Here is a 14,121-nt window from a genome sequence, read left to right as displayed (position 1 = left end):
CTCGTGGACGACTCATGTCCAGTGCTTATTTGGAAAGGGGGGCATGTGCTGTTCACAGCCTTCCTTATCAGAGGAGGAGGAGCCGAGCCGGACTGTGTAGCCCCAGATAATTCCTTTTTTCCATGGGACTGTCCTTGGGCCTCAACTCCCAAGTTCATCAGGCTCTCAAGAGCCCCTTACAGATGTCAAGTAGAAGTGAGCCAGAAAGGACTAAGGGCTGTTTTATATTTTTCTTTGTTTCGTGAGTCATCATTGCCAAAGAGTTTGTTTTCTATTAGTCAAACTGCTGTTAATCACACTTAACTAGGCAGGCTGTTCTTTAGATAGCAAATGCGGCCTGATCCTGGACCATACTCAGAGATTTTCTAGTTTGGTAGAACTTACCAAAGTTTATGCTCCAGTGGCATGGTCTTGGAGACTGGGAAGTCAGCGTGACCAAAGCTGGAATTATGGTAGCAGCTGCCCAAATTGCGGTTTGTCATCCTCTGGTGGATAAAGCACTGGACCTGGAGTCAGGAAGACCTAAATTCAAATCTGGCCTCATATACTGCATGACCCTGCATGACCCTGGGCAAGTCGCTTAACCGCTATTTGCCTCAGTTTCCTCATCTGCATAGTGGGGATGATAACAGCACCTGTTTCCCAGGGTTGTTGTGAGAATCAAGTGAGATAATAATTGTAAAGTGATTACCACTTAGCTTAGTGCCTGGCACATAGTAAGTGCTATATACAGGTCCATCGTCATCATCATTATTAGTCACCCAAGATTACCTTAAATTTTATCTTCCCCACTAGGTTTTGTTTCTGTCCAGAATTAGCTTACCTTTAGGTGCCCCTATGTGAAAAGGGTCTCTGTAGCTTAGATAACCTTTTTGGTTTTTTAATAACTAAACTCCTGGCGTATTGCAGTTTCATATCTTAACTCTTTCTGAATTAGATTTAAGCGAGGCAGAGTTGCACAAAGTCGATAGCCTCACTCTCTCTTCCAAACATTGAAATCCAGTGCCAAGAAAAAGCTCAGGACAACTGGTAATGGCCCGGGATGCAGTCTAGGTTTACTAGGGTGTGGCTGCTAGCCATGCTACAGCTTCTTGGAGTCACAGGTAAGAGTTGAGTGCCAAGTGGACACCAAAGGTTTTGGGTGAGCAGCCCTGAAAAGGACTTGGCAAGCCCTCACACCACAGGTGCTAGTCTTCCTTGAACATCCCATGTACCCCATTTCTATATGTCATGCTCCTAGGCCCAAACCAATGACAGCTGGTATAAACTCCATTTGGGGGTAAGTGTCATCTGGTCTTGTGAGGTTTGGTGGGTTGGCTAGTCAGTTTTATTTCTTAAATGAAGAGAAGAGTCAGCATTTTATAAAGAGTCTGCCTTTTTAAAAAAAATTTTCCCTCTTTTTAGGCAAGTCTTCATTAAGCTTTTTAAACTACATGGTTAACATTTTAAACATGTTTTTAGAAACAGCAAACATACAACAAAAGAGTCTTAGCCATATGAAATTCCTGAATTTTTATCTACCCCATTTTAGAAAACCTGGCACAGAGCAGCCGTTACGACCGTTGTGAATGTAATTCCAGTTGTACTGTGGATGTGCAAAAGGATTCTTCTTGCAAGGACATTTTGTACCTTAAAAAGAAGTGATATCCAGATATTTGCTAGTGGAACATAGAGCCAATTACTAAAGAGAGATTTTATGTAGTAATTTTCCTTTCATTTTTATGATCTTTTAAAAATTACTTATTTACATGTTGTGTAAATGAGTTTAGTGGCATTTGGCACCAGTGAATCTGCTTTCTTGTATAAAGTACTTGAATATGTTTTTTTTTTAATCCTATGATATACACAACACCTTTGTGCTATACTTCCGAATCTGTAAATCTCATTTTGAGCCTTACAGATGTTTGTTGATACGATATAGTGTTGTTCAGTCATTTCAGTCATGTCTGACCATGACCCCATTTGGGTTTTTTTTTGGAAAAGATACTGGAGTGACTTGCCATTTCCTTCTCTAGTTCATTTTACAGATGAGGAAACTGAGGCAAACAGGGCAAAGTGACTTGCCTGCTAGTAGTGTCTGAGGCCAGATTTTATCTCAGGAAGAAGTCTTCCTGACCTCAGGCCTGACATTCTATCCACTTTGTGACCTAGCTGCCCTGTATATGTAATACAATGGCATGCTAAATATTTAAAGAAAACAGTGAAACAGCATTCCAAATGAAAAACAACTTATTAATTATCGTCTTGTGGAATGGCATGTGTATTTAAACTTTCAACAAACAAGAAAGATATGATATTAGATTGTATGAAAGAACATTGTAAAATATCAGTGTTATCTATTTGCTCAGTGATCTTAGACTTCTAAAATGAGGGAGTTGGGATAAGTACTCTCTGTTCTTTTCAAGCTCTAAGATGTTATGATTGTAAGAGTCTTTTGTAACTATAAAGGTACCTAGGCAAGCTTTTTCAATCAAGTAATGTTCCCATTTCTACAGGCAGTTTTAGTATCAAAGTGATGAACTAGTTCTCTATTATAAAAGGTTGTTTCTAGGGGCAGCTAGGTGGCACAGTGAGTAGAGCACCGGCCCTGGAGTCAGGAGGACCTGAGTTCAAATCCAGCCTCAGACACTTGACACACTTACTAGCTGTGTGACCTTGGGCCAGTCACTTAACCCCAATTGCCCTGCCTTCCCCTCTCCAAAAAAAGAAAAAGAAAGAGAAAAAAAAAAAAAGGTTGTTTCTAGCCTGGAAAAGATAAGACTTAGGAGAAGTAAGAAGACTTAGAAATCTTATCTGTCTTCAAGTATCTGAAGGGCTGTCATGTAGAAAAAGAAGAGTTGCTCTGCTTAGTTCCTTAAGGTAGCACTAAGAACAACTAATGAAAGAAAGAATTAACCATATTCTAAGAAATTGATCCTTGAAAGCCCAACATTTAACTAAAAAAAGGGGCAAAGGGAGGACTGATAATGAGGTGTTTAACTATACAAATGTGGTCATGCCAAGTGATCCCTTCATGAGGTATAAACACGTCCCTTGAGTAGATTTTAAAGGGAGTAATAAGAAAGAATAAACAGTAACAGACCATCCACCACCTTCCCACCCCAAAGAGACCAGTCAGTGGAAAATGAACTCAGATCTTCTCAAGATGTAATAGGAGACACCAGAAGCTGAAGAAGGGAAGACCATCAGAAACTACATGGAGCTAGAAGAATAGAAAGGTGAGCAGAACCACCTACCCCTAAGAAAAGATCATAGGTGACTCTGGGATTGAGGCTCTTGGGACCAATCAACAAGCATAAGGAGTGTCAGGACAGATGCACTGTTGCTGAAGCCTGCTACTAGACTCCAGCATGGTGATATTGTGTCTCGCTTGAGCTGTTTCACGGGGAAAGGGGAAAGGAAAACAATCATTTATTAAGCACCTACTATGTGCCAGGTACTGTGTTAAGCATTTTACAAATAATCTGTCATGGAAACCCAAAACCTTTCCCTGCAGGCACAGGGAGAGTGTTTACCATTCTTTGTTTTAGGCAGTTACTTTCCATTTATAAATGCCATTAACCACAGGCCTTTGCTAGTCTGGTTGTAGTTATTGCAACTGTAGTTGGGAGGAGGTATGAGAAGAGCATCCTCAGAGCAGGAAGAGAAATAGATCTAACGGTGACACATTTTATCAGAGTGCTGTCTCTGGCTGGGGAGTTGGAACATGAGAGAGAATTACAGATCCTCTAACACAATGTGCCCAGAGCATGAAGGTTTACACCGTGAAACCTTTTTAGGTGAGCCAGCAGTAGGGTGGATGGGGGACAAATAGGGGTAGCTGAATAGCCCTGCTCCCCACACCTCCCCGGCTCTGCTACACAAGTGAAAACCACCCAACAATGAGTCTTATCCAAAAGTGGATAAGGTACCATAGCACAGAGGATACAAGACCAGTTCTGGAGTCAAGATCACCTGGGCTTAAGTTCTACCTTTCTCATGTACTGGCTGTGTGATTCTGTCCTCTCAGTGTCCCCTCCACCCCCACCCCAGACAACTCTAAAATGACAAGTTGCAGCACATTTGTTGATCTGAATTAGTGGATAGACTTTCTTTCCTGTCTATACCAATGAAGTCACAGGCCTAGAGAGAAAGCATATTGGCCTGTTTTATGAAGTAGTGAGCCTTCCATCACTAGTGGTCTTCAAGTGCCCTGTACCTTAAACTCTGGAGCTCATAGATTGGACTATAGGTCCCTGCCCTCCTAGCACAGAGTGAATGTAAATACCAAACAGCAACTGTTTCTCTTTTGGCCAGGAACCCCAAGGGTCTTCCCCTTCCAGTTTGATTTTTTTTTGAGTTTTGATTAAAGGGGCCATCCCTTGATTTGCTTCTTAAAGAGGCCTATTCACTGAATGGGTGTTACCTCACTCAAAGTGAGAACCTGAAAAGACCTTAGCATGAAAGGGCCAGGGTCTCCTAATGCATCCTGGCCCATCTCCAGTCATCCTGGTGAATATCTGGCCACTGGACCCAGATGGCTCTGGAGGAGAAAGTGAGGCTGGTGACCTTGCACAGCCCTCCCTCACTCAAATCAAAGTCAACTGCAAGTCATGTCATCATTTCCCTGATGTCATGGTCCTCTTTGAGAATGAAGGACAAACACAACAAACAACAACAATCAAGTGCCCTGAGTTCCTATATCATAACAACAGAGGTTAGTCAACTACAGGTATCTGTAAGTAAAAACCCCTGAGCGATAGCCCTACCCACTTTTAGTTGAAAACAATAAGAAACTGAACTGTCCTGCCCTTGAGGACTGATACAGAGAAATGGAGGGACTGGGCATTGAGAATGTGCACGCTGGAGATACTGACATTGACTAGCTTTGATTCATTTCCGATTAAAATTCTTTAAAGTATATCTTGTAAATGACCTCAAGTGAAACTCAGCAGAAAAGGGATCAATGGGAAGAACCAATGGGATGAGGGCCTGAACCCTCATACTTTGTTAGATGATATAAATATATTTGAAAGACTAATGTAAGAACATGGCCAGAAAGGGTGAATGCATGACATACCTGCTGCTCTAAGAGTTGGAGAAAGACAGCGAGAGCATGGCAGATGAGTCCCCTTTCATGCTGACTGGTGTATTATCATAAAGCCTGTTATTTAATCTGCCCGGGGAATAGCTCACTCACACATCTCATAGCCCTATCAGGAAGTCCTAAAATGTCCATCTTTCTTATTACACTTGTAGTCCTTTCTATTCCTCTTTACTTAACAGAGATGGAAAACAGCTGGTGAGAGGATCTGTGCCCACCCTTCCACCCTATTCCTCACTGTCTGCCTGAGATCCATTCCTCCAGTAAACATGATGGGGTACTTGTGCTTGGACCCTAATTCTAACATCACATTTCCCCTTAGTCTCTGCTTGGGTGCCTGTGTTTGAACTCCAGGTCTAAAATCACATCTCTCCCTAGCTTCAGAGCATTGGCCCTAGCAGTCCCTCTCTCTAGCTAAAGGGCAGTGTGCCCCAAACTTATCTCTGCTTCTTCCTCAATAAGCAGCTATGCCCAGTTATAGATTGATTCCAGGTGTTGATAACTGACTATACACTGAGTCTAGCATATGTTCTAGACATAGTCAAATGTATACTCCCTTACATTAATCTTGTCTAACAAAACTTGTGATGGAGTCCACCTGGATATTCCCAGTCAGCCATGAACTTTTTGTGACTTAGTGATGTTTCACAGTCAAAACCACACCTATAGGTAGCACACCTCCCACCTTGGGCTATTTCCCAGTGAACTCTGGGTAAGATACCCACAGAGTAGATACAAAAAGTGCATGTTCCTTTAAGAACTAACCACGCCTTAACCACTCCCTAATCCCACCCCAAAATATCTTATTGACAGATTTCATCCCTAAATCTTGTACTTAAACTTTCCCTGTAGCCCTGTATGGTTGCAGGTTCCCTAAGAACTCTTGCCAGCTGGAAAAGTGTAATAAATCTTTGCCTCCTTGACTTAAAGAGTGCTTGGGTCCACAAATTCATTCCAGGTGACCTGGGAACTTTGGTTTGGGATTCCTACACCCCTGGGGTTCATTTATCCCTCAACAAACATATACAGCCACTCAGAGATAAACATTTTATTCAAGACAGATAGTGAAGTATCCCTAGTTGCTATGGAGGAAGTGGCCTTAGGAGAACACTGGGCAAGGTGAGAGTCCACTGAAGTAGCAACTCATTGTTCTAGAAAACAATGCCCATAGTGGTGCCCATAGTGTCATTCCTTGCTGAGAAGCAGGGTGTAAGGGTCTCAGAGCAAGCATCTTGGAGTCACTTAATCCAAGGGGAAGGTTCCAATAGAAGAAATAAGGAAGGGGCATTGAGAACAGCATTGGCCTAGCAGTTCCACTGGTCCAGGTTCTCACGGCAGAATGTGTTATGGGCCTTCCTAAGAAAGGAAAGAAAGAAGGCAACCTGGTTAACAGCCCTGGTCCAGGCCAAGAATGAGGGAAGAGGAAGCTTGGTGGGGATGGTTCTATCTTGACCCAGCACTTGGGTGGGAAGAGGAAGTGGGATGGGTCTAATCAGTATTCCCAGACTGATTATAAGAGACAGCATCTAATCATGGATCATGAGCCACTGCCTAAGCATATTCTGGAGCTATAGAGGACAGTTGGATGATGACTGATACTCAGTTTAGGATCAAGGTCTGAGAGTGAGCAAGGAGAATAAGGGGGGAGGGGAATAGGTATAGAAATGGAAGAAGCCATGTGAAGGGAAAGCTGGTTCTCAGCTTTCTGGTGGGGACTCCATGCCAGAGGATTTGGTGGGTGAAAGCCACTAGATGAAGACGTAGAGACCTGAAACTGTTATGTTATGTTCCTGTTGGATCCAAAGGCTAGGAGATCTGGGGCCAGAGTGAAGGGAATATTTAAAGCAGGTAAAGAATGGAGGTATGTTTTACCAGTGGTCAAGTCTTTCAGGTAGCTGCAGGATCTTCTTGGCACACACAATGTCATCAGTAATGTCATCATCAAGGAGTTCTGGCATTAGAGAAGAAGAAGGGAACTAAAGAATGTTGCTCAGAAAGAGGAGCCCTCCCAAGTTCCCTTGTTACTAAAAATGGAACTGGAACCATCCCCGGCCTAGCACTGGTGCTGCCTTGAGACTTTGTATTGGATCTCCTGTCCCTACATAGAGAGTGTATCTGGTGCTCTCTGGGAAAAGAGAATACTTAAGGACCTTTCCAGAGAGTGAGCTCATCCTGAGGAGCCAGTGTCATTCAAGAAATGAAATATGTCAGTTCCCAAGTTTCTGACCAGCTCTTTTTGCTTGCCCCTGAATCTTGAGACCTTAGCTAGGAAAAATGGGGACAGTGCCGATGCAAAGATTATCTATGCAAGGCCCACAGTTAAGGCTAAGATCCCACCAGCAGAATTGGTCGGCAATGATGCAAAAGAGAATACTTCCAAAACAGCTCAAAGGAAAGCTATTAGAGACCGGGGATTAAAAGAGCAGGAAGAGAGCATGAGATTACTCACTAGAGCAAAGAATGCCACAGACACTTCTTTCTACATCTTCCTGCTTTTCAGCGCACCAGCCGTTGCTGCTGATCTGGAATATTCCATATTCTTTGTGGTTGTTGTTATCGACTTCAGTTTCAGTGCTAAAGCCACTGCTATGGAACATGGTACAGATCACTAAGGGAAATAAAGTGAGAGGTGAAACAGACCTCCAGGCTGGATAGAGATGGAACTCAGAGGCCCCCAGTCTAGTTAAGTTGGGGGTGGGGAAGCCAAAGGACGGCAGAGAACCAAAGAGAGGTGTACAGAGAGAGGAGAAAATGGAGGAAGAGAGTGAGGGAAGAGGGAAGGAGAGGGAAGGGAATGATTAATAGGTGGATCAAAACAAATCTAGGTAGAGTTTGGAATAGATGACCTCTGATATTCCTTCTAACTTCAAGTTTATGATTTGAGAAGAAGGGGAAGGGAAAGAAGAACGTAAGGGAAAAGGAGAGGTAGATGGGAAACTTCTTATAAGTAAGAATAGTAGGGGAGGAAAAGGAAGAAAGAAAAGAGAAAGGGAAGGGAAGAAAAGATGGAGAGGAAGAACAGGTAGAAGGCAAACAGGAGAAAACAAGGAGAAGAGAAGGAAATTAATTAATGGGGGCACTGGTGAAAATTTACAAGGTTCCATTTGTAGACAAGAGTCATGATTTAAATAGATTACATGGATTTTGACATCCCATTTCAACTAGAATTCTATACTTGGGATAACTATAAAATTATAGTTGAAATTATTTCAACTGTAATTTCAACTATGATTCAAAAAGAGAGTGACAGAGAGGCAAGGAGGAGAGGAAAAAGGAGAAGATGGAATTAAATAATAAGAACATTTATGATCATTTGTAAAAGACTCATGATTTGGCTGAGGGTTAGATTAGATGACTTCTGGGGTCCCTTTACAACTGCGCTTCTAAAGTTCAGAGAAAAAGAGGAGAAGAAAGAAAAGAGAGAAGAGGGAAGTAATTAATAACAGAAGAGAAGAAAGTAGGGGAGAAGAAAAGGGAGGAGAGGAGACAACACTGAAAAGGTTTGAAGACAGACAAGGGTAGAGAAAACTCACATTCAGGCAGAGAGATAACTTTGTCAACGCCACGTTCTCTCAATATCTGGTTCAGTTCACATTTCCCATAGTCTTTGGCCTGGGTGGCTGGGAGCACAACGCCAAGCAAGAGCAGAGGAAGCAGAGACATCATCTTGGCTGTTTCAGGGGTCTGGAACATGGAACCACTGGGAGCCGCCTGCTTTTATCCTGATCCTGTACCATGCGGGAGGTGGGGAAGAGCTCAAGTAACCTTGTTAAAAAAAAAAAAAAGGCACTGCCCCCAGGAAGAAGATGGTGGAGGGACTGATAGATCAGCTCTCTTTCCTAATACTTTCCCTATCCCAGCCTCACCCACACTGGCCCCATTCTTTGTCCCTGAGGCACCTTATTTCCTGTTGGCCTCATTCTTAGATCTTTGTTTATTGTAGCTTTAGTTCTAGGAATCAGGGCTTGCCTACCTTGTTATTAAAGCTAAGAAAGCAAGCCTCCAGGTAGACATGGTTGATAGAAGAAGGGTAGGCGAGAATACTATAGTGTGTCTAAGAGAACTCTCTGCAGTGTTCCAACAGTGACTCCTTCCTACAAAAGCCTCATTTTGTACCTTCCATCTCCAATTCAGAGCCCTCTCTGTTTCAAGAGAGGGAGCTTCCACAGAGGACAGGGAAGGAAGCAGAAGAATAATAGACAAATATCCTGGGTGTGTGGTATTTATTGGACAAGAGCAAGGTCTAGAGATCCTAGGGTCTAGAGCCTAATTAATCCCTCTCCATCTCTTCTCATAATCCAAGCCTTGTCAATTCTACTTCCACAGCATTGCTCACACCAACTCTTCACTCATACAACTGCCATCCTAGTTCAGGACTTTGGCATCTCTTACCTGGATTATTACATTCACCTCCTAATTGGTCTCCCTCCTTCCAGGCTCTCCCCAGTGTCATACATCCTCCACACAGTTTTCAAATTGGCATTTCTTTCTTTTTTAAATTTTTTTTTAATTTTTAGCTTTCAATATTCACTTCCATAAGATTTCAAGTTCCAAATTTTCTCCTCATCTCTCCCCTCCTCCACCTTAAGATGGTGTGTAATTTGATATAGGCTCTACATATACATTCATATTGAACCTATTTTCACATTAGTCATGTTATAAAGAAGAATTAGAACCAATGGGAGAAACCACGAGAAAGAAGAAACAAAAAAAGAGAGAGCAAATAATATGCTTCAATCTGCATTCGGCCTCCATAGTTCTTTTTCTGGATGTGAACAGCATTATCCACCATGAGTCCCTTGGAGTTATTTTGGATCCTTGCATTGGTAAGAAGAGTTAAGTTGCCTTCCGGTCCGAGCTGTAGCAAGCGGCTATGCAAGCAGTGACAAGTTCCCCAGCTTTTGGCCCTTTCTAAATGGCTTTCTTCCTCCCACTCAAACACCTTCCCCCTCTGTAACCATGACAGAACAGGCCATCTCCTTCGCCTAGGATTTCCTGGCTGGTGGCATCGCCAGTGCCATCTCCAAGACTGCGGTGGCCCCCATCGAGAGAGTTAAGCTACTATTGCAGGTGCAGCATGCAAGTAAACAAATTGCTGCAGATAAGCAATACAAAGGCATAGTGGATTGTATAGTCCAAATTCCTAAGAAACAAGGGGTGCTTTCCTTCTGGCAGGGTAACTTAGCAAATGTCATCAGATATTTCCCCACCCGGGTCCTTCACATTGCCTTTAAGGATAAGTATAAGCAGGTGTTTTTGGGAGGAGTGGACAAGCACACACAGTTTTGGCGGCATTTTGCTGGCAATCTCGCCTCTGGCGGTGCAGCTGGAGCCACTTCTCTCTGTCCCCATGGATTTTGCGAGAACCCGCTTGGCAGCTGATGTTGGGAAATGTGGCACTGAGAGAGAATTCAAAGGCCTGGGAGACTGCTTTGTGAAAATCACCAAGTCTGATGGAATTTGTGGCTTGAATCAAGGTTTCAATGTCTCAGTGTAGGGTATCATTATCTATAGAGCAGCTTACTTTGGAATCTATGATACAGCAAAGGCATGCTCCCAGATCCTAAGAACACTCATACTGTGATAAGCTGGGTGAATGCGCAGTCAGTGACTGCTGTAGCAGGTGTGGTCTCCTATCCTTTTGAGACAATAAGGCGGCCAATGCTGATGCAGTCTGGGCACAAAGGAGCTGTTATCATTGTACACTGGGACAACTGACTGCTGGAAGAAGATTGCTAAAGACGAGGGCAGCAAAGCTTTCTTCAAGGGTGCCTGGTCCAATGTTCATAGAGGCATGGGTGGAGCTTTCATGCTTGTCCTGTACGATGAACTGAAGAAAGTAATCTAAGTACATCCTAACTAAAAAAGGAACCAGTGAATATAGATCACGTAGAATACTTAACCATACTTAGCATTTTGGACCATACTTCAAGAAACACCTGTTGTCTTTTTATGCAGGCCAGATCATGTTTGTAGGGGAACCAGGAAAAGCTCTTAGAAAAAGGGACTCATTTATTGTGATCCATTGTTCACACAGTGGAACTGATGATGATTCCCTATTTTTGGGAAAATAACAGTTACCGTGGGTCCAAGGAGGCAGATCAACTTAGACCATCTAGTTTAAATGCTCTTTTGGGATATAGACCTAGAAATAGTACTGCTGGGCCAAAGGGTATGCACATCAAATTGGTATTTTTAAAGTGCAGGCATGATGATGTCACCATCCTGCTTAAGAATCTTCAGTGGCTCCCCATTGATCTTGGGATAAAATAAAAACTCCTTTGTTTGGTATTTAAAGCCCTTCACCATCAGGGTCCAGCCTACCTTTAACAGCTTATGATAACTTCTTCACCTCCATTCACTCTGTGGTCTAGCTGAATTGGCCTATCGGCTTTTTGCAAAATTCAAAATTCCATCTCCCACCTCTGTGCTTTTTGTAAAAACCACACCTGGAATATTTTCCCTCTATACCTCCATCTCCTAGACTCTTTAGTTCCCTTCAAAGCTTATTTCAGGTGATACCTCCTACATGTTCAACAACATGGCTGAAGACATCATGCTAAACAGTATGGGAGCAAGTGGATTCCTTGTTTCACTCCATTGGTGATGGAGAAAGCATGAGAACATTGTCCATTAACCAGAACCCAGGCAAGCATGCTGTCATGAAACTGACATACAATGCTGATGACTTCTCCAGGCAACCAAATTTTGACATAATTTTCCATAAGCTGTCATGACTGACTGTATCAAAGGCCTTGGTCATACCTACAAACATTGCATACAGACCTCTGTTCTGCTCCTGGCATTTCTCCTGACATTGTCAGGCAGCAAACATCATATCAACCATTCCTTGGCCCTTTCTGATGCCACACTGGCTCTCAGATAGATGACCATCCTCCAGGTGAAGGATCAGCCTATTAAGAAGACTCTGGCAAGAATCTTGCCAGCAATGACTAAGAGAGAGATCCCCCCTGTGACTGTCACAGGACAATCTATTTCCTTTACCTTTATAGAGATGAACAAGGGGGCATCCTTGAACTTCTGGGGGATAACCTCCTTTCACCATATAACCTAGAAAATTTCAGTCGATGGACCCCTACCTTGTAAATCTCAGCTAGAATAGAATCAGCACCAGGTGCTTTGCCACATGAAAGGAGCCTAATGGCATTCAAAACCTGTTCCTCAATTGAAACTTCAGCTAGGGAAGGATTGACTTCAATCCCATGGTAACAGTCAGTGGCCTCAGCATTGATTGACAGTGAAGTGAAACAAGGCTGAATGCTTGCTCCCGTGCTTTTTAGCATGATGTTCTCAGCCACGTTGTCAAATGCTTTCGGTGAGGATGAATATGGCATCAAGGTCAGCTACCACACTGAAGGTAAATCAGTGCCCTGGGGAAAAACCCTGCTACATGAATTAATGGGATATTATTCTATTGTAAGAAATTATGAAAGATTATTTCAGAGAAATCTAAGAAATATAAGACATAAGAAACGGATATGGAGTGAAGTAAAAAGAACCAAGAAACAATTTATACGAAGTCAACAATATGTTACTTTGAATGACTTAACTCTTACCAAAAAAATGGCAAGCTATGTCTACAAAGGACATGTGATGAAGCAGTTATCAGCCTCTTGATCTCAAGGTGATGGACACAAAATGAAGAGAGTCATTTTTAGACATGAACAATATTTTAATTCATTCTGCTTGACTCTCCTTATTTTCTACAAGGTTTTTTATTTCTTTCAAGATTTTTAATTAGCGAATAATTAATTATTGCATCGATAGTGATGCCAAAAAAGGGGAATACTGAAATATTTTTTAAAAATTCACAGATGATAACAAAAGGAAACTCAGAATGAAGCACAGATAGTTTTGAAAGTAATATTTAGAATTTATAAAATATGCACATATATACATATATATTTTAAAGCAAGCCAGATGATATGGAGGTTCACAGTTTCCTATGAATTTCTCTTTTGTGTTCTGCTATGAGTATGGAAATGCTCTTTGTTGTTGTTTAAGTTCAGAATAAAAAAAATTTTTTAAAAACCTGACATCCAAGCCTCCAAATGAACCAAAGGAAAAGAAGGTCAAAAGGAAAAAAAAGAGAACAAAAAGGAAGATGTGGCTGAAAAGGTGGTGAAAAAGCCTCGAAAGCATTGCAGTCGGAACCCAGTCCTGGCCCGAGGGATTGGTAGATACTCCAGGTCTGCAATGTATTCCCAGAGAGCCATGTACAAGCGGAAATATGCTGCACCAAAAACCCAGATTGAAAGGAAAAAGAAAGAGAAGGTGCCTGCTACTATCTCAAAGCCAGTTGGTGGTGATAAGAATGGAGGAACCTGTGTGGTAAAGATTTGCAAAATGCCTCGGTATTACCCTACTGAGGATGTGCCTAGAAAGCTGCTAAGTCATGGCAAAAAGCCCTTCAGCCAGCATGTGAGGAGACTTCGAGCTAGCATCAAGCCAGGCACTGTTCTGATCATGCTCACTGGCCGCCACAGGGGCAAGCAAGTGGTTTTCCTGAAGCAGCTGGCTAGTGGCTTGCTACTGGTGACTGGACCTCTGACCATCAACCGTGTTCCTCTGAGAAGGACCCATCAGAAATTTGTCATTGCCACCTCTACCAGGGTTAACCTTTCAGGTGTAAAAATTCCAAATCATCTTACTGATGCTTAATTCAAGAAGGAGTTCCATAAACCTAGACACAAAGAAGGAGAGATTTTTGACACAGAAAAAAAGAAATACGAGATTACAGAGCAGCGCAAGGCTGATCAGAAAACAGTGGACTCTCAGATCCTGCCCCAAATCAAGAAAATTCCTCAGCTCCATGGCTACCTGTGTTCTGTATTCTCTCTCTCCAATGGAGTTTATCCGCACAAACTGGTGTTTTAAATGCCTTCCAGAGAACTCTTATTAAAATATTTGGAGTAGTTAAAAAAAAAAACCTGACATCCTGTAATACCAAGTAAAGTGGGACATTTTGTTGTCTTTTGTTTTGGAGTGCTTCTCAGCACTAAGACAATCAAGTGCCT

At 42.4% G+C, this 14,121-nt stretch overlaps 2 protein-coding genes and 1 pseudogene across 2 annotated transcripts; 2 read left to right on the top strand and 1 right to left on the bottom strand.

The window, feature by feature from the left end:
• Positions 1-6,387: 6,387 nt before the first annotated feature.
• Positions 6,388-8,820, bottom strand: LALBA (lactalbumin alpha). Its single transcript, XM_036759927.1, has 4 exons — positions 8,617-8,820; positions 7,533-7,691; positions 6,956-7,034; positions 6,388-6,439 (listed from the first exon to the last, which is right to left on the bottom strand). The coding sequence occupies exons 1-4, from the start codon at positions 8,774-8,776 to the stop codon at positions 6,388-6,390; spliced, it is 450 nt and encodes a 149-aa protein (XP_036615822.1). The 5' UTR covers positions 8,777-8,820.
• Positions 8,821-10,039: 1,219 nt separating this feature from the next.
• On the top strand, positions 10,040-10,931 carry LOC118852446 (annotated as a pseudogene).
• Positions 10,932-13,184: 2,253 nt separating this feature from the next.
• LOC118852445 (60S ribosomal protein L6-like) lies at positions 13,185-13,765 on the top strand. Its single transcript, XM_036762192.1, has one exon. The coding sequence runs from the start codon at positions 13,301-13,303 to the stop codon at positions 13,763-13,765; it is 465 nt and encodes a 154-aa protein (XP_036618087.1). The 5' UTR covers positions 13,185-13,300.
• Positions 13,766-14,121: the final 356 nt, after the last annotated feature.

This window comes from Trichosurus vulpecula, chromosome 5, assembly GCF_011100635.1.
Source record: "Trichosurus vulpecula isolate mTriVul1 chromosome 5, mTriVul1.pri, whole genome shotgun sequence".
Classification (NCBI taxonomy): Eukaryota; Metazoa; Chordata; class Mammalia; order Diprotodontia; family Phalangeridae; genus Trichosurus; species Trichosurus vulpecula.
The sequence above is the reverse complement of the archived record's forward strand: the minus strand, read 5'-3'. Positions and strand labels throughout refer to the sequence as shown.

What these genes read in the sequence shown, in the direction of transcription:
- LALBA (XM_036759927.1), bottom strand. Translation starts at nt 8,776, where the DNA reads ATGTTCCAGACCCCTGAAACAGCCAAGATGATGTCTCTGCTTCCTCTG. An exon ending in AGTTATCTCTCTGCCTGAAT is followed by an intron (nt 7,692 to 8,616) that starts GTGAGTTTTCTC and finishes TATTTCCCTTAG; the next exon opens with TGATCTGTACCATGTTCCAT. An exon ending in CTGTGGCATTCTTTGCTCTA is followed by an intron (nt 7,035 to 7,532) that starts GTGAGTAATCTC and finishes CTCTAATGCCAG; the next exon opens with AACTCCTTGATGATGACATT.
- LOC118852445 (XM_036762192.1), top strand. Translation starts at nt 13,301, where the DNA reads ATGTATTCCCAGAGAGCCATGTACAAGCGGAAATATGCTGCACCAAAA.